Here is a 27,582-nt window from a genome sequence, read left to right as displayed (position 1 = left end):
CTTTGCAAAAGTTCCTTTCATGAGACTCCCATTATATCTCTTTGGTTTACTGTGATGATTATTTTAGGAAATTAAAATGGAATTTTGAAGCAATCCCCAACTGTTTGAGAATGTAACAGGCTAAAGTTGCAATCAGTATTGAATGATTCTGATATCAATTTAAATTATGCAGAGTACAAATATTTGTATAATTTTCTGGGTGGGTCAATTCAATATTAATAGGTATGTAAGAAAAATAGTGTAAAACCAGTTTTTTCAAGAGTGATATTTATATAGCAAGGTCTAATAAATACGGACAATCTTTTATAACAATACTGTTTATTTTAAATCCCATCTATTTTCTTTAGGTCTGTACAATTTGGTATTCATTAATATTTACCTATAATAGTTAACATTCCTATTATATATACAAATACCATAAATTAAAGGCAAATGTATAACTAACCTTGTAAGATGTTTGTTTTGCTGACTACTTTTCAAATGCATTTGTCTTCTATAAAAAAAATTATGAGCTATGATGTAACTATGGTATTAACAATCTTGCTAATAGAGCTATAGAACTTTGTTGAAATTATGTGAGAAAAATAGACATTTCTAGGATTTAATGCATTTGGTTTTTAATTTAGTGTAGCAGTTTTGAATATGTTTTGACAGATTTTTGATATTTCCTGGGATCCATATCAACCTAACCGAGTGGCTAGCTGCGGAGTGAAACATATCAAGGTAACATAACATATCAAGGTAAATTGGTTTTGATGCTTTGCAATATCAGTGGAGAAAAATGTTATATTTATTTGACACATTTTCTCTTACTAAATTCTCTTAAGCTATACAAGTTAGTATACAAGTTAGTATAGCCAGTGCAAGTTAGTAGGTAAATTCCTAACACATAGAGTTGCTGCAGAGAGAAATAGGTAATCAGGATAAGTAGAAGGGACATATGGTGTGAGTTTCAAATACGTATAGGTCTCCCCCATGTTTTTAATCAAAATAGATTTATTTAGAACAGAGGAAAGCAAGTAAAAGTTGCTGAAGTACAGTACATGCTAACTATGCTATTGGGAGTTATAACATGGTGTCAAGCTACAAACTCATTATTTAGAATAAAGTTTTTCTAAATTAGACTCTTAAATGTAATATGTATATTAGTGATTAAAAACAAAAAACAAAAAATTCCATATCTTATTAGAATTCTTGTTTATCCTGCACTTCATCCCTGTACTTTCATCCTATACTTCATGATCATAATATTTCAATTAAATACTCAATTGTGAGTATTCTGTTCTATTATAACTTGATTATATTATTATGTTCATATATTTCTAACTTTGTGTCCACACTAGAGATGAGGGGTTGTTATAAACTATGAATAAATTTCATTTTCTTTCAGGATACACAATCTTTTTGACAAGATTGTCAAGATTGTCATCTCTAATTTGTACATATGTAATGTCATTTTAGTGAACGCCAAGATATAACAAAAGTATGCCAAATATTTGTCATAATTAAACACTGTATAAGGCAATTAATGATTTATTTTTGCTACATGAACATTTTTAACTTTAAATAATTATTTATTTTTAAGAAAGATTTAAAAACTAATATATATTTTTGGTCCTCACCACCCACTTTGAAGTGTTTCCAATGTCTCCATCCATTTAAACAGTGTAATTCTTTGCATGCTTATTTAGGGAAAAAAACTCTTTTGATTTAGTTTGATCACACTAGCTTAATGCCCCTATATCCAGTTCTAACTAGACTAAACTGGAGGAGTCAAGTGAGGAATTGGTTTAGAGTCTCTACATAGTCACAAGAGGATGAAGTACACCTTCTCCTCCCCCCCCCACCCGAATGCCTTTGAACTTTCTCTAGTTTTACCCAGATGCTAGTTTTACACAGGTGTTAGTCCCCAAAGTGGCAACCCTGAAGTCTTAGAAATGGCGTAAGCCAGGTTCATGAACCTGGCTGACGCCATCTTCAAGGTATCAGAGTTGCCACAAAGATTCCTTTACATAGGCTTGAGCAGTAAATCAGTACTTTTGAACTCTTTGCATGTGGACCTGATTGTTCGTGCCTGACAGTTTTCATTTCTGACTGATGTCATTTAAGCATGTGTGAATTCTGCTACTATTCTAATGACTATGAATTTTTAGTTAATAAAATTGTAATTTGTTAACAAATTATGATTGAAAAAAATGATAGTTTATGTGAATCAAGTCATTAACTGCAAGATGTTGCTGCATTTTAACTCAGAATTAAATTTAATCCTAATTTATTGAATTATTCTGTAATCATTACAGAAAAAAGAGATGTGCAGCTTAAAAAATCATATCATTCATGTGGTTATTTTAATAAACAAAAGCATATATAATGATGTAGTATAAAATTCAGTTACTGCTAGTTGCTAAATTGGTTATTGCAAATTTTGGATACCTACAGCTTTATATCTTTTTCTGAATGACATTTTAAAATGAGGAAATTTGCCTTGATTAAATAATTAGTTCTGTAATAACTGCAACAAAATAAATGCTATTTTGCTAATATTTAATATGCATATTAGAAATAAAATTCACATATATATTCATGTAGACTGATAAAGAGATCTTAAATAGGTATGAATAGATGACATTTATATACTAAATATATATAAATAAATCTGTCAGTTGGTTCACTCAGCAGCTCATTTTTAGTTCTAAAGATATTTAGCTCTAGATATATGACATGATTTTTTAAAAAGTTCAATAAATTTTCCAATGTCTAATACTTTATATATGTTTGTGTGTGTGCTTAGTAGGTGTCACTTATAAAATTTTCCAAGCCTTTTTCTATATTGAAAAAAAAAGGGCTATTTTTCTGTTTGGAAAGGCTTTCCTCATTAGATTAGGAAAGAAATTTCACTATTTCTTTTATATAGGCTACTCTTAATAAATGGCCAAATATATTGCATAAGTGAAATCAATAATGAAATGATGTGCAAGATGGCTTGCATTGTAAGAATTGCAAAACACTAGTAGAAGAGAAAGCAATCAAACTCAGAGGGGAGCAAGGACTCCACATTTGCAAAATATCTGAATCAGAAAAATACAACAAAAACTAGCAAATCAGTCCTTTACAGAGTAAAATCACTGAAAAGCAGAAGACTAACATTCACTGAGCCGAAGTTTAACACATTTTAAAATATTTGGTTTTGTTTAATAATGAAATTGTGAAAAGCAAAGCTAACAAAATAATACTTTGTAAGGAATCTCCAGGTATTTGAAAGGCTTTGTTGGAATATCAATGGTTACAAACATTATTCCATTGCGTCTTCTTATCTTATTGGCTACCAGGGTTAATAGACATTAAAGCAGTATTTCTCAACTAAGCAACTTTAAAATGTGTGGACTTCACTTCCTAGTATTCCTCATTCAGTCCACACATCTTAACATTGCCTAGTTTGAGGAACACTAGTTAAACTAGTAGGGAGTCTCCCCATTGTCTTTCCCCTGTTTGATGTTAATTGGCTATATTTGTCATTGCTATCCGAGAAGGGGAGAAAGGGAGAGGCAAAGAGAGATGGACTTTGTTTTTCCTTCTCATCCTTGGACAAAGAAGACCACTGATTTGAAAGAGGGGTCAAAGAGGCTATCTACATTAAGATTGAACAGTTCTCTCTCAACAGAGGGAGGATAAATACCGCACCACCTATTTCCTATTTACAACACAATTCTTTTAGTAGTTCCACCAAAGGTTCCATACCCATTTGCATTATTCATGTGACCCTGAGAGTACAGATAAACTTCCAAGTGGCCTCAACGACTCTTAGAAAGAGTGCTAATAACCAGATGACAGCAAGGATTATAAAGCCTTCCATCCTCCACCATTCAGTCAGAACTGAAGAAGCTTCTTGGATGAAAAGTGAAATAGCTTCAAAGAAAAACAAAGTCTAGTTGCCTTTTGAAACAGCATGTTTGGGACAACCATGATCAGGATGACTGAGAATCTCTGTCGTATCGGCCAATACGCACAAAAGACGCGAGGCAGTGACTTGAGTTCAGCTCATTTATTAAGGCTTAAAAACAAGTGAGTGCGGCTGGGTGAAGCCGTGGCTTATATGGATCTGGTGCTGGGCACCACGGCCAATGACAGCCGTTAGAATCGGCCGCGATCAGCTCGGCCAATCGCGGTCGATTCCGAATGTCCAATCAGTGCCGCGCGCTCGACCAATCCGGTGTCTGCGCGCTCATCCAATCAGGGTTGCCGGATTTCAAGAATGTAAATGTCCATGCAGAACACCCCTCCCCTCTTGGTTCGGTCCTACGTAACGTAGTCCCGTAAGTAGGCGGGGCTCCGTACTTGCCTACTGGACCTGCGCAGATTAGTTGTTTCTTGGCTGCCGGCTGGTTCGGTTGGGATCCTTGTCGCTCTCCGCCTCGTTGATGGAAACGCCTGGAAGGGTGAGTCGGGCCTGTCGCTGTAGCTCCCTCCTGGTCCACCCGGGCTGGTCGAGCTGCTGGCTTCGCTGCTCCCGCTCGGGCTTCCCGGGCTGGTTGAGCTGGCTTGGCTGCTCCTGCTCGGGCTTCCCGGGCTGGTTGAGCTGGCTTGGCTGCTCCCGCTTGGGCTTCCCGGGCTGGTCGAGCTGGCTCGGCTGCTCCTTCCGGGCGAGGCTTCGAGTGGGTCGCTCCCTGGTGCTTCGGTCGGTGAGTACTGCTGGTTCCTTTTTGGGTGGGTTTGTCTGTTTTGTTCTTTGGGGCTTAACCTCCCCTCTTGGTTGGTGTCTTGGCAGTTCCTCTCTGTTTCTGGTGCTTGCGTGTCGGTTGTATTTCCCGCGGTGGTTCTCGACCTTAACTGTCCATGTGTCGTTTCCATGCTCGCCCGTCGTTTGTTAGTAGTCGGTACGAGCGGGGACCCGTTACCTGGGTTATCGTTGCCGGTATCCAGAGTGGGTCCCCTGTGAGGTTTTTCGCATAGACCGCGTCTCCTGGTGCGAACGCCCGGTGCTTGCTGGTGGAGTCAGGGGGCTTCTCTGGGTTGTATGTGGGGTGCAGGCGGTCGAGTGGTGATCGCAGCTTTCTTCCCATCAGCAGCTCCGCTGGGCTCTTGTTCGTTGTTGTGTTCGGGGTTATGTGTTGTATGAGTAGCATCCTGTTGATCTTGTCCTGTATTTCCCCGGTTTCGATTTTTTGAATTGTCCTTTTCGTGAACTGGACCATTTTCTCCGCCCTTCCGTTTGCTGCCGGGTGAGCTGGTGCTGTCAACGCGTGGCGGATCCCCCGTTCTGCTAGGAATCTTTCGAAGGGCAGTGCGGTGAACTGGGGGCCATTGTCCGATACGATGACATCTGGGAGGCCGTGGGTTGCGAATAGCTTGCTGAGCTCCTTGATGACGGCTTCTGTGGTGGTTGTTCTCATGTTGCTTACCTCCAGCCAGTTGGAGTAAGCGTCTACTGTCACCAGGAAGGTGTGTCCTCTGGTGGGTCCCGCGAAGTCTATGTGAATCCGGGACCATGGTCCTCTGGGGGTTTCCCATTCTAGGACCGGGGCGGCGGGGGGGCTTGGTCTGGATTCTTGGCACTGCTTGCACGATGCCACCCAGGCTTCGATCTCTTTGTCCATCCCTGGCCACCAGGCGTGACTTCTGGCCAGGGCTTTTGTTCTAACGATGCCAGGGTGCCCTTCGTGCAGCATGTCCAGGACTCTTTTTTGCAGCTTTTCCGGAATTATGACTCTGTCCCCCCACAGTAAACAACCCTTTTGTGTGAAGAGTTCTGTTTGGCGGTTCCGGAAAGCTCTGAATTGCTCATCCTCGTCCTTTTCCGGCCACCCTTTCTCCACCCATCTTAGAACCCGCGCCAGACGTTTGTCTTTATTTGTTGCCAGGGCAATGTCTGACGTGGTTAGGGGGAGGTTGGGTAAAGTCTCTATGCTCAGGGTGGACATGGTGGGTGCTGGGTCAGCGTCCAGGTCGGGCAGCGGCATGCGGCTCAATGCATCTGCGTGCGGGATTGACTTACCGGGGCGATGGTCCAGCCGGTAATTGTAGGCGGCGAGGAATTCGGACCACCTCGTCATCCTCGGGGATAGGATGTTCGGGATGGCCCTGTCCCCCACCAGTATTCCGAGCAATGGCTTGTGGTCTGTGATGACGGAAAAAGTCCTGCCGTAAAGGTACTCGTGGAACTTCTTTACGGCTGCGACGATTGCCAGGGCCTCTTTATCCAGCTGGCTGTAATTCCTTTCCGGTTTTGAGAGAGTCCTTGAAAAGAAAGCGATGGGTGCTTCTTTTCCATCAGCGAGGGTGTGGCTGAGGACGGCTCCGACGCCGAAGGGGGATGCGTCGCATGTTACCGTGAGGGGTAGTGTCTCGCTGTATTGGATGAGAACAGCGTCCGATGTGAGCAGGTCTTTTGTTTTGTTGAATGCGTCTTCTTCTCGCCTTCCCCAACTCCAGGTGGCTGCCTTGTCGAGCAGCCTATGCAACGGTTCCGCCGCGGTTGCCCTTTGGGGCAGGAAAACATTATAGAAGTTAATCAACCCCAGGAACGCTTGTAATTCGGTTTTGTTTCTGGGCCTTGGGGCTTCCTTGATGGCTTTGATTTTTCCCTCAGTTGGGTGGATTCCGTGCTGGTCTAGGAGGTACCCTAGGTATTCGACTCTTGCTGTGCGCAGTTGGCATTTCTCTCTCTTGACTTTTAGCCCTGCGTCTTTGAACCTTTGCAGTACCTCCCTCAGACGGCTTTCCAATTGTTTTTGGTCGGCCGCTGATACCAGCACGTCGTCAAAATAGGGTACTACCCCTTTTATGCCCTGGAGAAGCCTCTCCATTAAACTTTGGAACACCCTCGGGTCTATGCTGACTCCAAACTGGAGTCTCTTGCAGCGGAATGCCCCGCGGTGGGTGACTATGGTCTGCGCTTCTGCAGTTTCCTCGTCGACCGGCAGTTGCTGGTAAGCTTGAGCCAGGTCGAGTTTGGCGAAAACCTTGCCCCCCCCCCCCCAGTGAGTGTAGGAGGTGCTGCACTACTGGGACGGGGTAGGCACTTTGTTGCAGCGCACGATTGAGGGTGGCCTTATAGTCCCCACAGATTCTCACTGAGCCGTCTGGTTTTACTGGGGTGACTATAGGGGTCTCCCACCTGGCATGGTCCGTTGGTTCGAGTACTCCTTGTTCGATGAGCTTATTTAATTGCTCGTCGATCTTGGGCCTGAGCGCAAAGGGTACTCGCCGGGGCTTGAGGCGGATTGGGGCAATAGCGGGGTCTAGGCTGAAGGTTATCGGGGCCCCTCGGTACTTGCCTAGGCTGCCGTCGAAGACTTCTTGGAAATCCCGCGCGAGCTGCTCCTCCCAGTCCGCCTCGGCGACGTGGTTGGTGCCGGTCACCTCTATTCCCAATGGCCCAAACCATTGGAGTCCCAGGAGGCTGGGGCGGTCCTTCTCGACGACAGTCAGGGGGAGTATTTCGGTGCGCCCCTTGAATGCGACTTTGAAGTGTCCAATTCCTACCACGGGGATGCGGTTCCCCTGGTAGTCCTTGAGGATGAGTTTCTGGCTTTCCAGCTCGCGCCGCTGTATGGTTGGCACTAGACGCTTGATTTCCCGCCATGCGCCCATGGATAGGTAGGACCCGGAGTCCACTTCCATCTTGCAGGGGCGGTCTTCAATGGCCACCTCCACGTGGACCTTTCGGCCATCCCAGTTGGACGAATGGCCGATGACGACTGTCTGGTGGGTTTCCTCGCGTTGGCGGGCCTCGTTGAAACGCCGGCTCCTCGCTTCCCGGCTCCATCGGCTCTCGGGGTTTCGGTCTCAGTTCCTCGGGGGGGGTGCCGTCTCGTCTCCGCGGGCTGCAGTCTTGGCGCCGGGGGCTGTAGTATCTTTTAAAATGGCATACCTTGGCGATGTGGCCCCGCTTGTCGCAATGCTGGCATATCGCGTCAAAAAACTGGCATTCCGACCGTGGGTGCTCACCGCCGCACCCGGCGCATTGGAATCTCGTTTTGCGGCTCCGCTGCTCGCGTCGGTCGCGCTCGCCTGCAGCCGGTGGATGTCTTCCTCGTCGTCCTCAGAGTCGGTGGGGGAGTCGAGGTCGCCGTGGTGGGTGGAGTTGGTCACTCGGCGGTTGGCCTCAGGCTGCCTCTCGGGGGTCGGAGTCGTCTCGGTCGTAGCTGGGCGCTCCACGGTGCTTGCTTGCCGCATCCGGGCCGCTGATCTCCGGGTTGCTTCCGCTGCGACTTGCTTCAGAATCTCACCCTCGTCGCCAGTGTCGTATCGGCCGATACGCACAAAAGACGCGAGGCAGTGACTTGAGTTCAGCTCATTTATTAAGGCTTAAAAACAAGTGAGTGCGGCTGGGTGAAGCCGCGGCTTATATGGATCTGGTGCCGGGTGCTGCAGCCAATGACAGCCGTTCGAATCGGCCGCGATCAGCTCGGCCAATCGCGGTCGATTCCGAACGTCCAATCAGTGTCGCGCGCTCGACCAATCCGGTGTCTGCGCGCTCGTCCAATCAGGGTTGCCGGATTTCAAGAATGTAAATGTCCATACAAACAATCTCCATAGACACATCTAACAAAAAGCAATAATTCATTTCTACCTATTTAAAATAAAGTAGCTGTACAAGCAGAGATGTCCACAGGAGAAGTACATCACAAAATAAGCTTTGCACCACAAGCTGGTGGTATATATTCTGTATATATGACATCGCACGCACAAATGAAGGGAGTCTGTATTGTGATGATGCAACACTGATTTTAGAAATGGATATATCATTTAATAAAATTTAAAAAATTAAATTTGTCACTCTAAATCTAAATGTATTGCTGTTTTCAGGCAAAAAGCTGGACAGCCATTTGTTTGGGATTGTATAAGGATCTGTACCTTGAGTAGGGGTTTGGACTGGAACACTTCCAAGATGCCTTTCAACTCTAGAATTTTAACAATATTAAAGCAAGTGCAATTATAGTCACTAACTTACCAATCTCAGAAAATGATCAAAGGAGTCTCTAAATATCCATAGTGCTTTTGGCTTTGGGAGCAATTGGTGAACACTTTTACCATATGATGTTATCATATATTCTGAGTACTTGTTCTATGCATTTTGATAATGGAAACCATCCTGATAATTCATTTAAATAATTAGATGTAAATATCATAAACAACATAAACAGGGACCTAAACTATGTAAACTGCTAGGGGTTTTTCATACATCTTAAAGGTATGATTCAGCCGCATATTGCAAATGCTGAAGACACTCTGTTTGTCATTTTATAGTTTTGGACACTGTGCGGAAATGCCTTGACAGCCAAAAGAGGAATATTTGGCAAAACAGGAGACTTGCAAACTATCCTGTGTTTGTCTTGTGCAAAAGATGACGTTACATTCTCTGGTGCTTTAAATGGAGATGTCTATGTCTGGAAAGGGCTTACCTTAGTCCACACAATCCAAGGAGCTCATGGTGTAAGTTACCACTTATATGCTACTGTACAAAAACTTGGGTCTTAAAACAGGTATGTTTCCTGATTTGCTTTTGGACACTCAAGCAATTCTCAATTGATTTTTATGCCGATTGATTACTGGACTCACCTGAAGTGTGACTTGCACAGCTATACAAATTTGTTTGGTATATAAATAATAACTAAATAAGCTGCGCCATACTTACAGAAGCAATTTTTTGTTATTGATTTTGCTGTTCTCAGTAACATCTTGGCAGGCATAAAAATATTCTTCAGGGGAAAAACAACTCATCAAATTTTAATTCATTTGATTCAAGACTATGTTCTACCATAACAATTTTGTGAACAAAAAACCAGCCTTGTACTGTAATCTTAAATTCTAGTGAAGCAGGATATGTGATTTAGTTAGTATTATTGTTTGGGGGAAGTTGAACTTATGAGTTTTATTAAAACATCATTTAATGTGAGAAATATTTCAGGTAACATGAATAAGTATGGACCTCAATACTCACATTATCATTAATCTGTCTATCATATAAGCTATGTCCCTGCAACAATATTTGAATCAACTAATTTCATAGTTAAAAACATTATTTAAAATGCAAATGCCATGAATCATTTAACTCGCCTAACTACAGTAATTGGGACCTGCAATTCTGTTGCTAATTGATGTACTTATAAAGCACAAAATCCTGTGTCTTTACAGTTGCAGCAGCTCCAGTGCCATTATTAAAGGAATCCCACATGGCTGCAGCATCTTAAGGTCACATGATCTCCATTTGCAATATCATCTGGCTTCCCCATTGACTTTACTTGTAGGAGCCAGCAGTGAAGGTTGTAAATGGCGAACATCTGACTGCAGGATGCTGTTGACTGTTGTAATTGTAAGCCAGTTTCCAAGTCCTTGAATTGTGACCACATGACTACAGGCTGTGAAGGGCATAAGTACAAGAAATAGTTGTAAGTCCCCTGATTTTGCATTATCATAACTTTGAACAGTCAGTTATTTTGTTTCTTCAATTAGTTTACTGTGTTTAGTGTGAAATTGGTTCAGTCAATCAAAGAGCCTTGGTGGCACAATAGTTTGAGTGCAGTACTGCAAACTACTTCTTCTGACAGCCAGCTGCCTGAAATTTGGCAGATCAAATCCCACCAGGCTCAAGGTTGACTTAGCCTTCCATCCTTCTGAGGTGGGTAAAATGACCCAGATTGTTGGGGGCAATTTGCTGACTGTAAACCGCTTAGAGGGGGCTGTAAAGCACTATAAAGTGATACATAAGTCTAAGTGCTATTCCTATTGCTATTATGCAAGGAGCACCATAACTGCTTTAAACATAAATGCACTAACACTGGAAGTTTTTAAGAAGAGAGTGAATAACCATTTGTCTGAAATGCTATAGGGTTTCCTGCCTAAGCAGGGGGTTGGACTAGAAGACCTCCAAGATCCCATCCAACTCCGTTATTCCTATTCTATTCTATTCTATTCTATTCTATTCTATTGTGAACTTACTCATTCAATTTGTTCAACATATGTACACTATTGATAAATTCTATAATATGCGTGTATCTTTTTGTTAATTGTATCTAAATATCTAAGCCAAGGTCTGTTTTATCTTTACACAATATTAGACTCAAAAGGTATAAATATTATGTATACATACACAGTCACAATTTTATATTTTAAATGGGAAAAACCATAGATTATACATCTTGTTACAAACCACTTTTGTAAGAATCACAGGATCTCTGTGTGACAAAATAGCAGGAAGGAAGCTGCTATTTAGGAAACATGAAGAACCAAATTCCCTTATCCATCATGAGACCTGTTACAACTGATTTAGATGTTAGAAACGACAAACAGAAATAGGCTGATCAAGAAAAGAGTGATAGAGTGATAGACATGAACTCAAATTATAGAATTGTCACACAATATTATTCTTTTAATATGATTCAGTAGTGCACAATTGACTGTATGCCTAATCTGGTTTTGCTGCCTAATATCTCTTGGCAAGGAAAAACATATTGCCAGTAGGCTGGTTTTGTTGTGCTTGTTTGTGTATGATGGAATGACTAAATCATCTGATTATATAAATGTTTGGAATCTCATAGGAAAAACATTGTGATGTAATTCTGTTTGACAAGCATTACATTTTAACACTTTGCAAACAGCATTGTCGTATGAAACAAATTTTAAACTTGATTACTTTATTGTGTAGGCTGGAATTTTTAGTATGTATGGATGTGAAGAAGGTTTTGCAACTGGTGGGAGAGATGGCTGCATTCGACTGTGGGATATTGATTTCAAGCCAATAGCTAAAATTGATCTCAGGGAGACTGAGCAAGGATATAAAGGTAATACTATTTTTTTTTATTAAGGTTTTGATTTGTACAAATATTTTATTTGTAAATTGATAGAACCAATGCATGTTTTGGAATCGCTGAAACTATTTCATTTAAGTGCAGTTCACAATACTTGTAGAGATTGGTTGACAGAAGGACACATCATGAGTCAGTACTAGAAGAGACCTTGAGCCTCCTAACTGTGCCCTTAGGCCACATCTCCTTCCTGCCTCAGCACAACTTCTGACTATGTGTTACACAGTACTTCCTAATACTGTCATTTAATTTCCTGGGGGAAGGGAAAGCTTTAATGCCAAACTTCTTTTTGGTCTCAAAACACCTTTGCCAGCAAGGATGGAGTTGAGTGGAACCCTTTGGGTAAAGCAAACAATTTTCTTCCCTCCACCACTCTCTTGAATCTTGGGTCTTGTTCTCTCCTACTTCTCTTCACAAGCATCTGGGATAGGTGGATTGAGTGAATGTGGAATTTTGTTTTCATTCATTGAATGGCTGAATGAGTGTACTGTGCCAGAGTGAATGAGGATTTTAATTTGTCCATTTATTATAGTATTATGCCAGTTTGCTATTATGCAAGTTATGTTACAAAAGCAGTTTATTTGTTGAATGTTGCTACAGTTGCATTGGAGGTGGTAGCATGAATTCATATCTGGATACACAAGGCATAGTTCTGGAGACTAATATTAGTATGGATGTGCCTTCACAAGTAGAGAAGTACCAGTATTAATTCAGTTTCCAGTGTTCTTGGAATGAAGTGATGAACTGACAATGAGATGATGCAAGAGATATATAGATATAGATATAGATACACACACATACAAATAAGAGGAGAAGGCTGTTGCATTGTACCTGGAATTTTCATCAAACTTCTAAGGCAGGGGTTCCCAACCTGGGGTGCTCACACCCCCTGGGGCTGCGAGACGATATTCCAGGGGGTGTGAGAAAAGTCCAGGTAAATAATAGGATATTGGCTATATGTTGGCATTTTTATTTATTACTTATTTCAGGGGGTGCAAGGTTCGAGTGAAATTTCTTTAGGGGTGCGGGGCGAAAAAAAGGTTGGGAACCACTGTTCTATGGGAACCAATACTTTTCTTCCAAGAACAAAATAATATCTGTTCTCTCTTGTTATTCCAACAAAGACTAACCAACCTAATACAACAAAAATAAAACTCCCTAAGTTAGTCTCCCCTGCATTTTCTATCACATGAGAGTGTGTTGTCTTCTATTCACATATCTTTCAGAATTTGATTTGGTAAATTATGACAACTTGAGACTATTGAAGCATAATTAATTCCAGAAAGTCAGCTGGGCCCGACTCAATTCCTGGTCGTGTGGTAAAAGATTGTGCTGATCAGCTAGCTGGGGTGTGGACTGAAATTTTTAACCGATCCTTGACACAAAGTGTGGTTCCTGTGTGTCTCAAGGCTTCCACCATCGTTCCACTGCCTAAAAAGTTGCCCACAAATGGTCCTAGCGACTATAGGCCGGTGGCACTAACTTCTATCTTAATGAAGTGCTTTGAGAAGCTAGTTCGAAATTATATTATCTCCTGCCTTCCTGACTCCTTTGATGGGCTTCAGTTTGCTTACAAAGAAAACAGATCAACCGAGGATGCAATTATTACTGTGCTTCACATGGCTTTATCCCATTTGGAAACACCGGGGAATTATGTAAGAATGTTGTTTGCAGATTTTAGTTCTGCTTTCAATACCATCATACCGCACAGATTAATAGCCAAGCTCAAAGACCTAGATTTTCCAGATTCTATTTGTTTATGGATATTGGATTTTTTAACAAATTGTCCACAAAGAGTTAAACTGAATGATCATATTTCTACTGTCAAGACACTTAGCATTGGCACTCCGCAAGGTTGTGTCCTTAGTCTACTACTTTTTTCCATTTATTCATCTGATTGCACAAATAAACATCTCAACAATAAGATAATAAAATTTGCAGACGATACTACGCTTGTAGGACTTATTTCTGGGGATGATGAGTCTGCATATCGGGACGAGGTATTACAGCTATCCCACTGGTGCAAAAATAATAATCTTCTATTTAACATTAAGAAGACCAAGGAGGTTATAGTGGACTATAGGAAAAAAAGAGTAGACATTCAGCCACTGTATATAGAGGGAGTTCGTGTGGAACATGTGGTTGAATGTAAGTATCTCGGGACCATCATTACAAATGACCTGACCTGGAGTGCAAACACCGCTGCTTTAATTATGAAGGCACAACAACGGTTGTATTTACTAAGGATTCTTAGGAAACAACAACTGGCTGAGAGTCTACTGACTACCTTCTATCGAAGTTCAATTGAGAGTATATTATCCTACTGTCTCTGTGTATGGTTCTCGAGCTGCACAGTGGCAGAGAAAAAGGCAATTCAGAGGGTGATTAAGATGGCCCAAAACATCATTGGCTGCTCACTCCCCTCTTTGGAAGAACTGTATAGGAATAGATGTAGGAGGAAGATATTTAATATATTGAATGACTCCTCTCATCCGGAACATCAGCTCTTTGAACTATTACCATCGAGAAGGAGATTCAGGGTATTAAGAACAAGGACAACTAGATTTAAGAACAGTTTTTATCCAAGTGCAGTTTTGAGTTTGAATGCAGGGTCATAAGATTTTTGTGGAATTTAATGGCTGAGAGTAATAGGGTATTTACATTTTTAAATTGTATAGAGATTATTGTATGGTTTGTTGTGTCTAGTTTTATTTTTTCTTTCAATGGTGTTGTCCAGTTTTACTTGTGGAAGAGCACCTCATTTCGTTGCACCCGCTTGCGAGTGTAATGACAAATAAATTCTTATGTCTTATGTCTTATAATTATTGTTGTAGCCCCCCCTTTTGCAAAAACTGAGATGTGCATGTGAAAATGCTTTATGTTTTAAGGCTTCTGGCATTCAGCTTTGTTCGGGTATTTTCCCACGTCATTGTAATTGTATTGAGCTTTTAAAGTTGTAGCAATGTTTCGGCAGAATCTCATCTGCCATCGTCAGGCTTCTGTATAGCGTTCATCTGTGAGTCAGACTTTTACAGTGGTTGACTCACAGATGAACACTATACAGAAGCCTGACGATGGCAGATGAGATTCTGCCGAAACGTTGCTACAAGTTTAAAAGCACAACTACAATGACGTGGGAAAATACCCGAACAGAGCCGAATGCCATACATACATACATACATACATGTGTGTGTGTGTGTGTGTGTATCTGTGTATCTATCTATCTATCTATCTATCTATCTATCTATCTATCTATCTATCTATCTATCTATCTATCTATATGAATGATAAAAATAGGCTACAGAGATAAGGATAACATCTTCAAGGGCATTCCACCTCAGTCCCTACTTTCTTTGCTAACAATTTAATTTAAACCCATCTCAATGTTTCTCTCTGTGTTGTCCAATCCAATCCTACCCTTTGTTACTTTCTCCCAGGCTATGGGACAATCTAACCAATCATATAACTGTTCACTCAGTCCATACACTCAATCCATTGCCCCAATAATCTACCCTACCCCACATGGAACTCTGCCACCTTCTTGGACACACGTCCCCAAGTATTCCATAACCTCTAGGGAAGGCAGGTCTCTGCAGAGAAGGAACACCAGGCCTCACAGACCACTTACTCTCCAAAATGGGGGAGGTCAAAAGGTGAAGAAGGCCAAGGAAATACAATCTTCCCAGGCTCAAGCAGGACTCCAATCAGACATCTCCATTCAGAGAGAAAAGAACAAGGCCATCAACACCCTCAAATCATAAGTGGGGACCAGAAAATGAACAGAGTACCTTCCAACCCCACATGGCCAGGCATAGCCCAATAGTCTCCAGGTCCATTTCAGAAACAACTCTTAGGACTTCCCATATAGATCTGAACAACCCAAAGCAAGCACACCTCCACAGGCCAAGTTTCCTGGGGAGATAGGAAGGTACCAAAGATCACATGTGGTCATCCACTGTGTTTGCTCCATAGCAGCAAAGACCAACATATGTATCTGCTTCTCTGACATTCACTCATTTGCTTTCTGATGTGTTTTATTGGGGCAAATATTTGATTAGTATCTAATGTTCAGTATCTTGATTAAAATTTAGCCACAACATGTATTTGCTAAATAAATGCTGCAACTGTTTCATGTTATATATACAGTATCTTGACATGGTCAGGAGAGTGAGAGAAAATGGACATGTTATATAGAAATACCTTCTTTTTCCTTCAGAAAGTTAAGCAGATTAGATTTTCATCATTTATTTATAAATGTCAATAACACCTAGTGTGTCTGTACAATAGGATATCTTCCCAAAGGGCATCTGAAATTGATTTCTGTTTTAAAGATAGTGGAAGTTAATTTAAAAAGGATATTATGAGAGATTTATTAAAACAATGCCATTTATTGGTGCTATAGCTGTATAAAAAGAATGGTAAAAACAGATATTTAAAGAAACAAGGAGATACAAAACCTATAAACCATTTATTCAAACTGGCTAATTAAACAGGATTATATTTGTGAAATATATTGTACTAGAACTCTTTGTGTTTGTTTGTATCAAAAAAGGAAATTAAGTGGGAAGGAGGCAATCTCCACCACTCAACTTCTGAATTCATCTGTTCCATCCCCACATATTCTTTGGATTATAAGTATATATAGTTGTCTACACATATATATTGTGTATACATAGACATAAATTGTATAATCCATAATCCCAGTTTTTCTGCTTTTCTGCTGCTAGATCAGGGGTCGCCAACCTTTTGGACCTCATGGACCACCAAACTCATAATTTTAGATCCCAGGGACCACTAGCCAGTTCTTTGGGCATGGTCTAATTTGTGGGTGTGGCTTGGTGGTCATGTGACTGGCTGGGCATGACTTGTATGTAAATATAAATATTGATATAAATATTGATTTTTTTATTTAAAAAGACCAACTTTTACCCAAAATCAGGCAAAGCAGGCAGGCAGATTGAGTTGCTCACAGAATCACAGATGCATATAAATTTACACCATGCATGTAAATATTGAATTTTTTATTTAAAAAAAGACCAACTTTTACCCAAAATCAGGCAAAGCAAGCAGGCAGATTGACTTGCTCACAGATTCATTCAGTGATCTATCTATCTGCCATTGGCTAACTCAGTCTGTCACATAAAATTTGCTTGCAAGCAAACTCACAAAATTAACTCATAACACACCATGTATGTAAATATTGATTTTTTTATAAAAAAAGAGCTTTGGGTTATGATCAGCCCATACATTTGTCATTATCTCTATCGAATCTAGTTGGTTTCCTAGTTCTGCGTTCATCCACACCATGTCTAATCTAGACCACCATTCTCTTGCATTTTTATCTGTTGTTCTTGCATTTTAAGCATGGTTTCTGGAATGGTTATTAACGAACCCTGTATTGTTTGCATATTGGCTACAGTTTGTTTTTCTGCCCCTGGCATTCCCTCAATTGTCTTTTGACCGGCCGTTGATGTAATTGTCAATGTTGGACTAGATGTTGTCTTCTTTGCCGTTCCCCAGGCTGATGTCATGGCACTTGTCTTATTTTCAAGCTCTATTTATTTCTACCTATTTTATTATCTCCTTTACAATATATTTTAAACTAATGTCTTACTTTCAATTTATTCCTTCATCTTTTTAAATCTCTTTATTATAATTATATAGAATTAGCACCACTTGTTATCCCTTTCTCTATCTCAAAGTCAATATCACTATATATCTAACAATATCTTACTCAGAGAAAGCCCTCTTACCTTTCCCTATGCACAAAGTATTAAATTTATTCTTTTTTTCCCTTTTATCTATAATAAAAGGGGGAATCTAATTTCCGCTTATATATAATCACCTAGATATACACTCCCCTTAATCTCTTAATATTGTAATCAAAACTTATTTATCACTATATTTCCTTAGTTCAATATACAATACTTAATCAAAGTAATTATAACCTCAAATATCACCCCCAATAGAGAAGGAAAAACAAAAAGGCCCCCTTTTTAGTTTCTTAATTCACTTTTAACTTAGAGCAGTAATCCAGTAGTCAGGTATTTGTCAATTGGAAGATCTATTTCTGCATGTATCTCTATATATCTTACTCAAACACCCCTTTTCTAGTTCTTTCTATGCACAATATATTGTAGTTTCTCCTTTATACAATAAAAGAGGGATCAAGGTTTAGATTCTCTATACTCATAACAATATATATTCTTGTTAAACTCTTAATATCCTACTCTAAGATTATTTATCACTATGTTCCTTAACCCAATAATCCTATTTAGTCAAGATAACTATACCATCAAGTTATTTGAAATTAAAGGAGATTTCTTATATCCACAGTCTCCTTAAGACAGTGCTGTAACAGACAAATACATTCAAATCATACAAGTCATACAGATCATGTTAATCATATAAATCAAACTTATATTTCAATACCAGCCTATTTTGTTATCTTTAAAATTTACAGTTCATACACCTCACTCAAAGATTTCCTTTTCTTTTCTCTCCGATCTCACCGTCTCAGTCCAAACCACTTTCCACTCTCTTCTCTTCCGCTTTGTCTTTCTACTACTCCCTCCAAGTCTCTCTCTTTATGACTCCACTCATACCTACTCCACTTCTTTCCAATCCTCCTTCATTGTCTCTTTCAGCCCATTCCCCGCCAAATTTTCTTCTTCTCCGCTCCCATTAATGTCCTGCCGTCTCCTTCCGCTTGAAAATTGCTCAGTCACTCCTTTCTCCATGTCTTGCCATCATCCCGACTTTCCTTCTGATCCTTTCAATGTCTCTCCATTTCCACTTCACCTCCTTCTTCCTTCCAAGAATTTCTTTTCTTTCTTTCATATTGCTCTCACGCCCCAATCGGATTTCACTTTCTCCTTCTCCACTTGCCCCGTTGGTCTCATAATTGCCCCCTATCCAAGAAGCAGAGAGAAGTCAATCATCTCTCCCTTATCACCTTTTCTCCACCTCCTCCTCTGGCTTCCCTGGATTTTCTTCTTCTCCCACCAGTTCTCATCTTATTTCAATCTCCACCTTTCAGCTTCCTAGAACTGTTCACTTCCAACTTAATACCCTCTCTCCTTCAGTCTCTTTCCTTTTGTAAAAAGTGATGAATCACAGCTCTTTCTTACTGTCTCGCTGCCTGTACCATGGGGTTATCCCCCCTCACCAGAGCTTTTTTCCTCAGAAACAAGTTCAAACTTACTTTTGGCAAATCATCATAGTTGCAACTTTGGGATTTTAACTTCAATGACACTTTCTGTTAATAATCTTCTCACTTCCTCCTTATTCATGGTTCAGCCATGGCCTCGGGTTTGCCATAATAAAACAACAGACACTTTCACTTCGGGATTTCAGGGGTTTCCCTTCTTGCCAGCTGGCGATCGTGTTTTGCCTCACCATCTTCCAGGCTTCCCCTCTTCTCCGCTTGGTTCTCCAGGCTCCTCACGCCCCGAAAGGTCCCCAAAAGTGAAAAAACGGGATCCAGAGACAGAGACTGCTCTCCCTTCACCCTTTCACCAAAGCATCACTGCCAGAAGTCTCTTTTCATGTCTTCTATACTCTCCCATTTGATTACCACTGCCCCTTTCAGTTTATAGGGGAATTGTCCCTGATTTGAGAACCACTCTGTATTTTTAGAACCAACTCTTGAGTCTTAGAAATCTTCATTCTAGAATTATTATTTTTCATATGCTGCATTAGCAGATATCTCCTAGATCATAATCTGTTGGTTTTATGACATAATTTGAATGGGTATTGTATACTCTGTCTTTTACATATGTCCATGTATTCTTATGTGGTACAAGGTATGTGTGTGTGTTCATGTATACCCTTGCACACATATGTATCCATGCATGCACATGCACTTAGTTCTCAATCCATGGAATAGAAACATTGTCTTTAGGCCTAAATTCCTGACTCCTGTTACACTTGTGACCACTCTGGAAGAATCTAATTTGCAAGTATGAGAATCAGACTATTGATAACTACGCTTTTGGATTGCTCCAAGTTGTGTTTTTCTTATGTTTCCTCTGTCTTTTTCTGAGAAAGCTTTATTAGAATTTCAACTTAAAATTAAAATTAACTCCTACTGCTAAGTAATTCTCTATGGAATACAAAAATTCATAGTTGTATTAAAATATATTAAAATTGAGAGGGTTTTGCCTGTTTTATATGTCTATATAACATCTGTTTATTATATTTTAGGAGGGAGCATGATATGATGAAACAGATTGCAAACCTCCAGTGATAAGAATTAATAGTTGTGTAGTACTTGTCCATATGCGCTGTTAACATAGTTAATACTGTAACCAAGATACAGAAATGTGCATCTGCTTCACTATTACATAGAGACAATCAGTTATAGTTCTTCAGGAAAACAAACATTGCCTATGTATATTTGTTGCTATAGAAACTGGAGATTGAAAAAATATTGTGAAAAGGTTTTACAATACTAGCGTATTAAAGCATACTGATAGGCAAATCATATTGAATCAGAAAATTAGCATTAGGTATTGTCTATACCAGTTTGTTCAATTTGTTATCCACAAAATCAAACATAGTATATAGACCAGGGGTCACCAACCTTTTGGACCTCAGGGACCACCAAACTCATAATTTTAGATCCCAGGGACCACGAACCAGTTCTGTGAGTGTGGCCTAATTTGTGAGTGTGGCTTGGTGGTCATGTGATTGGCTGGGCATGGCTTGTATGTAAATATTATAAATATTTATATAAATATTGAATTTTTTTTTATTAAAAAAGACCAACTTTTACCCCAAAGCAGGCAAAGCAGGCAGATCGAGTTGCTCAAAGAATCACAGATTCATTCAGAGATCTATCTGCCATTGTCATAGCTCAGTCTGTTACATAAAATTTGCTTGCAAGCAAACTCATAAAATTAACTCACAAGACACCATGCATGTAAATATTGAATTTTTTATTTAAAAAAAGAGCAACTTTTACCCCAAATCAGGCAAAGCAGGCAGGCAGATTGAGTTGCTTACAGAATCACAGATTCATTCAGAGATCTATCTATCTGGCATTGGCTAGCTCAGTCTGTCACATAAAATTTGCTAGCAAGCAAACTCATAAAATTTGCTTGCAAGCAAACTCACAAAATTAACTCACAACCCACTATGCATGTAAATATTGAATTTTTTATTTAAAAAAGAGCAACTTTTACTCAAAATCAGGCAAAGCAGGCAGATTGAGTTGCTCACAGAATCATTCAGTGATCTATCTATCTGCCATCAGCTAGCTCAGTCTCTCAAATTTGCTTGCCATGAGTCTGCCCTGAATTTGCTTGCAAGCAAACCTTCAGTCCTAAGGGAGGGAGGTAGCTAGTCCTAAAGACTATCTAGAAAGCAAGAAATGCAACCATTTCCTGCTTCCTAGCTAATCTAAATCTCCCGGCAGAGCAGAACAGATCATGGTCAGAAAAGGGAAAAATAGCAATTTAGCAGGCAAGTTTACTGGGTAAGGAGTGAGTGGGCGGGGAGGGTTCCCGTGGGCCATGTGGGCGCACAGCCTTGAGTTTCTGTGCAGCCTGGATTAATTGCTTTGTGGGGTGCTCTGGGGCTGAGATTTCTCTGTGGCCCACCAAAATTTTCTCACTGCCCACCAGTGGGCTGCAGCCCACCAGTTGGCGACCGCTGATATAGTTTAACCATTATGTCCATCTGGGTAGCATCTAACAGTCCTTCAGTCTCCTTTCCCTATTTTGTAGATCTCTGGTGTTAAAAAACAAACTTGTTGGATTATGTTGGATTTTGGGGAAAGAATCTTATTCAGTTTGCATGGCAGTATCCATGCTTTGGATATAAAACATGTCAGATTTAAAAGATCAAGCAGCAACTAATGGAAAAACCTTGAACCTGGAAATTGGTTGTTAGTCAGAGTAAATGATACAGGTCTGCTCTGAGTTATAGTAATTTTCTGGGTACCTAATTGTTGGTATTAGAAGATGTGTAACTTTTCAACAGTCAATGAATTCATTTATTACATTTTAAAAGTTATTATCAAAATCTCCATATTACTGACTTTAAAAGTGTAAGATAATACAGTACATGCACTTATATACAAAGCAAGAATGGACTTGAGTTAGCATGTCAGGAGTGGTGATTGCTTTGAACAAATAGTTCAAGAGGACTTGAAATTGGAAATCATGCTTCAAAAAGCAAAGAGTAGAACAACAGTATCCAGTGTGAATGCCAAAATTTTGCAAGATGCAAAATCCACTGCAAGGTACTTGGACCATAATGTTATGTCTACTTTCTTGCAGATTTTGACAGTCCTCTGCAGATATTGCTGCATGCCTGGCTGCCCTGATATCCCTGAAAAACTGTAGCATGAAGTATAATGATCAAAATGCCTCTCTAGAATTCACATCTGCTGGTTGTTTCTCTCTGCTGAGTCTCTGCTGTTTCATGACTGTCTGCTGCTAGGGATGGACCCACTGTTCTTTCCAATCCCTACCCATTTTCTCTGAGTTCATCCACTCTGGCCTTATTATTTTTGCTTAAAATTTCTTTTTGTGATTTTTAAACTGTGAAGTGCTTACCAATTATTGGATAGGAACTTACTGAAAACGTGATTCTCCTAAAGCGAAGCATTTTATTTCCTTTCGCAGATAAGACAAATTATAGACATGTTTAAATCTTCTACTGAAAAGTAATAGCGTTTCACAGTGCTTAACCTAAGCTGGATTGTACCTGCTACAAATAATTTATTCATTAATATACAAATTTATAAATATACAAATTCTGTCCTTTTTCAGGTTTATCTATCAGAAGCGTGTGTTGGAAAGCAGACCGGCTTCTAGCAGGAACACAGGACAGTGAAATATTTGAAATTATTGTGAGAGAAAGAGACAAGCCAATGCTTATAATGCAAGGTCACTGTGAAGGCGAACTCTGGGCTCTGGCAGTCCACCCCAAAAAGCCATTAGTTGTTACTGGCAGTGATGATCGATCTGTGCGGTAAGGCAACAGCATGGATCCCTAATGTTTCATCACAGTTGTGTTGGGAAATCCTCATGGCTTTGAAGATCATAATGCTGGTGATCAATTAATTGGAAGAAGAAAAAATACTTAGCTAAAAGAAAACCCAAGTAGTGTTAAAATATGTGATAGCTGTGAAAATTATTTTATCTCTCTGTCTCTCCAAACCTATCTCACACAATTGCTGTTGTGAGGAAAATTGGAGATAGCATTCTATATGTTGCCTTGAGATCCTGAACAAAGGTGGGGTATAAATCAACAAATAAATACAGTAATTATGTAATTAATATTAATGTGATTAATATTTAAGATACCTGTATAGTTTAGTGCCATTTTCAAATCTGATAAACATTGCACCTCTTCATTCCAGTTATTAATAAAAAATAATGGAGAATAGAATCACATGATGATGAGATGATTTTTCATTTCATTCACATGTTGAGCTACAAACTATCCAATCCCTTTTTACTATAATTTGTTCTGTGAACCAGATAAGCAAAAAATAGAATGGGAGAGATGCACATAAAGTTTGGAATAATGTCTCTCTAGCCAAAAACGCAATACATAAACACCACATTGTAGTGATTAACAGACTTCTTTCATCTTTCCTTTCTTGTGAAGCTTATGGAGTCTTGCTGATCATGCTTTGATTGCCCGATGCAATATGGAAGAAGCTGTGCGGAGTGTATCTTTCAGCCCTGATGGATCTCAGCTGGCTCTGGGAATGAAAGATGGCTCTTTTATAGTTCTGAGAGTAAGGTAGGCTTGACTCCTGCCTTTAAAAGAATAATTCAGACCAAATCTGAAATGTATTAATGCAATTTTTGAGAATTGTTTTATATGTTGTTAGCCTGAATAAAACAAAATAGTCCGATAAAATGTATTTTGAAAGCTTGAGGATAGCTTTTCTGAAAAATTTACATGGGTCAAGCACCAATATATGAATGTAGTAATTGTGTAATACTGTACACCAGTATTCATCACTTAAAGCAGTGGTTCCCAAAATGGACAGTACCACCCCCTGTATGGTGGGGTGACTTGGGATGATTAGAGGCAAGGGGGCAGCAGGGGAACACTAAGAGGCAAGGGGGTGGCAGAGGAGTCCTGGAGGTGGGCCCCTGCAGGGTGCAATTCAGCTTCCCCCCCACCCCACTTGCCTGGCTTGCTGATGGCTGAGAGGAACGTGAGCCAGGGCTGACCCGTTGCTGCTTGGGTCCCGCCTGGATTCTCCACAGCTGCTGGGCCTTGCCTGATAGGGGCAGGAGCGTGGGGGGGTTCCCAGAGAGCATGATGCTATGCCTCCCGCATTGCCCCTTCCCTCTGCCGCCCATCAGCCTGTGCACTTTGGATGAATGCAGGCCGCCGCTGTGAGAATGATGCAAGTCAAGCCTTGCAAGAGCAGATCTTCCACCCATGGAGCTTGCATAGCGGCAGCCTGCACTTAGCTAAAACACTCAGAGGGGCGGCTGGTAGAGGGGCGATGCAGGCGACGTAAGCCTCATGCTTCCTGGTTGCCTCCCACACTCCCCTTCAGCAACCGTGACCCATGAGCCCCAGCAGTTGACGAGATGCAGGCTGGCGGGGAGCCGAGTAGAGACGAGTCTGCCCTAACTGGCTCACCTTTCCCTCTGTCACCAGCCGTGGGAGGAAGGTAAGTTTGTAGGCAGTCAGGAAAGCCCAAACCACTGTGGTTTGGGCTTTCCTGACTGCCTACAAACTTACCTTCCTCCTGCGGCTGGTAGCAGAGGGAAAGGTGTGACAGTCAGGGTGGGCCGGTTCACCTTTCCTGCAGCTCACTTCTCCCACAGCTCCTGCGGTGGGCGAGACTGCAGCCATGCTTGAAGTTCCCAGCCCTTTCCCCAAAAGAAGGAGGGGTGGAAGTCCTGCCCGCGGCCCCTTTGTTGGACCCAGAAGTCTTGCCTGCTGGCTTTTCCGGGAAATGTGGCGCCAGGCGTGAACAGACATTCATGCCTGGTCCCTGGGACTCTGGGAGACTCATCACGTGCAACGCTACCGGGTGACTACTTTGTTGGGAGAGAGAGAGAGAGAGAGAGAGAGTTTCAGGTGGGTTTTCTAGTTTAGGAGAAGAGAGTGAAGGAGGAAGAGAAGGGATAGAGAGAGAGAGAAAGAGAGAGGGGGAAAGAGAAAGAAAGAGAGGAAGAGAGAGGAAGAGAGAGAGGAAGGGACAAGAAATTAAAGAAAGAAAGGGGAAAGAAAGAAAAAGAAAGAGAGAAAGGAAGAGAAAGGAAGAAAAGAGATAGACAAAGAGGGGGTGGTGGAAAGAAGGGACAGAAAGAAAGAGAAAGAAAGAAAGAGAGGGAGGGGGGGAGGAGAAAGTGAATGAGATATCTAGTCCAACCACCTGCTCCAGCAGGGTTAGAATGGAGTGTGTGTGTGTATATGTGTGTGTGTGTGTGCATGGCTGTCAAAACTCCAAAAATAGGTCAAGTAGCTGAGGAGGTCAGTCATAAATTAGAATACTTGCTAATCAACCAGTCATTAAGAGAGGACCACATGTATTTGGTTTGCCAGTCACATGGCCACCTGGCTACACCCACCCAGTCACATGACTACCAAACCACATCCACCCAGTCACATGACCAGCAAGCCATGACCGGCCAGCAAGCCATGCTCACCTAGTCACATGACCACCAAGTCACATCCACAAATTAGGCCACACCCACAGAACCGGCTGATAAGAAATTTGAATCTCATTCTTGGGTTGGGGGACTGAGGATGAGTTTGTAGCACTAAGGGGGCAGTGGACTGAAAAAGTTGGAAAACACTGATTTAGAGGTTATGGTAAGCCAATGCAATTTTTCTAAATTATAACAATTTTAAATTAGAACAAAATCACACTACCATGATAATAGATCTAATCTATATCTTTTTGCATCCCTATCTTAGATGCTTTAATTTATTAAACCATGCATAGTTTTCTAACCAGATCTGATTTGTTAGCAGTACCTAAACTACATGATAATTTTCTGCTACAAAGCTATTATTCTATATGCTACTTTTGAAGGACAAATTCTGTTGAAGTTAATAGGACCTCTTAATTACATATGTATTGGATTGCCCTTTAAGAGCATGTTTGTGTAACATAGAATCTGTGTAGATAATAAGACTGCATGCCACCATCTTATCATTTTTCATTTGCACACCCACTGCTAAAAATATTTTCAACACTCTTTGCAGAGATATGACAGAAGTTGTTCATATCAAAGATCGGAAAGAAGTAATTCATGAAATGAAGTTTTCACCAGATGGCTGCTATCTTGCAGTGGGTTCTAATGATGGTCAGGTAGATATCTATGCAGTTGCTCAGCGTTATAAGAAAACTGGAGAATGTAGCAAGTCTTCTAGTTTTATCACTCATATTGACTGGTCTTTAGACAGTAAATTCTTGCAAACAAATGATGGTGCAGGAGCACGCTTCTTCTACAGGATGCCATGTAAGTAAACATTTCTTCATTACATGCATTTAATTTTAATGAGCAATACATAAAATGTTTAATCAATATACTCCAGAGTTAGGACTGTGTGATTATTTGAAATAAGCATTATTCCCCAATAATTTCACTCTCTCTCCCTCCCCCCACCCTGCCTCTCTCTTCTCTATTTCCATCTCTATCTCTAGCTCATCTGTCTAGCTATCTTCTATCTAATTATCATCTATCATCTAATTAACAAAGGAACTTAGACCAGAGCATGAGGGAATATATATATCCCCTTAATCTCCTTAGATGAACAGTAGTGTGTGTGTGTGTGTGTGTGTGTGAGAGAGAGAGAGAGAGAGAGAGAGAGAGAGTGAAGTAAATACAAAATTTAAAAATTAACCAAAATAGATTAGGTAAAAACCATCAGTTTCACTGCTGTATATGAATTTTCTTAATTTTAAAATTGTTCATTATTATGCTTAAAATTAAATTTTAAAATTGTTATGTTTAAAATTATGCTAAATTTTACATCATGCATATTGATTTAAAGAAATATAATAGCAGTATTACTAAAGTTAGAAATAATTACTGAATTCCTCGTTTTTGAAATTTATTGGAACTGATCGGCATAACAATGGAAAATAGATTTGATTTTGAAAACTGGACTAGCTAATATTAGAATTTATTAGAATTTAGAATAATATCAAGCAATAGAATTACATTTTTCTAATTTGGGGCCTCTGTGACATAGTGTTAGAGTGCAGTACTGCAAGCTACTTCTGCTGCAGCCAGCTGCCTACAATTTGGCAGTTCAAATCCCACCAGGCTCAAGGTTGACTCAGCCTTCCATCCTTCCGAGGTGGATAAAATGAGGACCCAAATTGCTGGGGGCAATATGCTGACTCTGTAAACTGCTTAGAGAGGGCTATAAAGCAGTATATAAGTCTAAGTGCTATTGCTATTTTTCTATGCAATGTAATAATACAGTACAATGAAACCTCATTTAAAGCACCATTTATCATTTGTACAATGATATCATTAAGCAAATGGCAATTTCTGTAATTTTCCTTAATGTTTCATTACACCAGTAAGAGAAATCAGCATATCACAAAATTATGATAAAATTAACATAAATGTAACTGCCTCATCTGAATTACATTTGATATAATGGAATTATACATGTATCTCTGGTTGGATTGTTGTGTTAGAGAAAAAAAGGCCATGACAGAGAAGGCACAAGATAACAATTTTTGTAGAAAGGGACACAGAGTGCACTAACTTGGCCCAATGAGCAGGAATAATGGAAAACAGACAATACCTCAAATAACTAGGCT

At 40.4% G+C, this 27,582-nt stretch overlaps 1 protein-coding gene across 3 annotated transcripts in view; it reads left to right on the top strand.

Annotated features, from left to right (window-relative positions):
• Nucleotides 1-27,582, top strand: part of EML6 (EMAP like 6) — a 132,702-nt gene that overhangs the window by 31,244 nt on the left and 73,876 nt on the right. For 2 of the 3 annotated variants that reach the window (XM_026696033.2, XM_087930566.1), the window contains exons 5-10: nucleotides 655-723; nucleotides 9,250-9,435; nucleotides 11,648-11,783; nucleotides 22,586-22,787; nucleotides 23,430-23,567; nucleotides 26,007-26,263. In XM_026696033.2, coding sequence (XP_026551818.1) covers nucleotides 655-723; nucleotides 9,250-9,435; nucleotides 11,648-11,783; nucleotides 22,586-22,787; nucleotides 23,430-23,567; nucleotides 26,007-26,263 — 988 coding nt within the window. The remainder of the gene's footprint in view (nucleotides 1-654; nucleotides 724-9,249; nucleotides 9,436-11,647; nucleotides 11,784-22,585; nucleotides 22,788-23,429; nucleotides 23,568-26,006; nucleotides 26,264-27,582) is intronic. The other variant, XM_087930577.1, reaches the window with a different exon arrangement.

This window comes from Pseudonaja textilis, chromosome 1 (assembly GCF_049901715.1).
Source record: "Pseudonaja textilis isolate UNSWEBS1 chromosome 1, rPseTex1.2, whole genome shotgun sequence".
NCBI lineage: Eukaryota > Metazoa > Chordata > Lepidosauria > Squamata > Elapidae > Pseudonaja > Pseudonaja textilis.
Note: the sequence above shows the minus strand (reverse complement) of the source record. Positions and strands in the feature narration are given on the sequence as shown.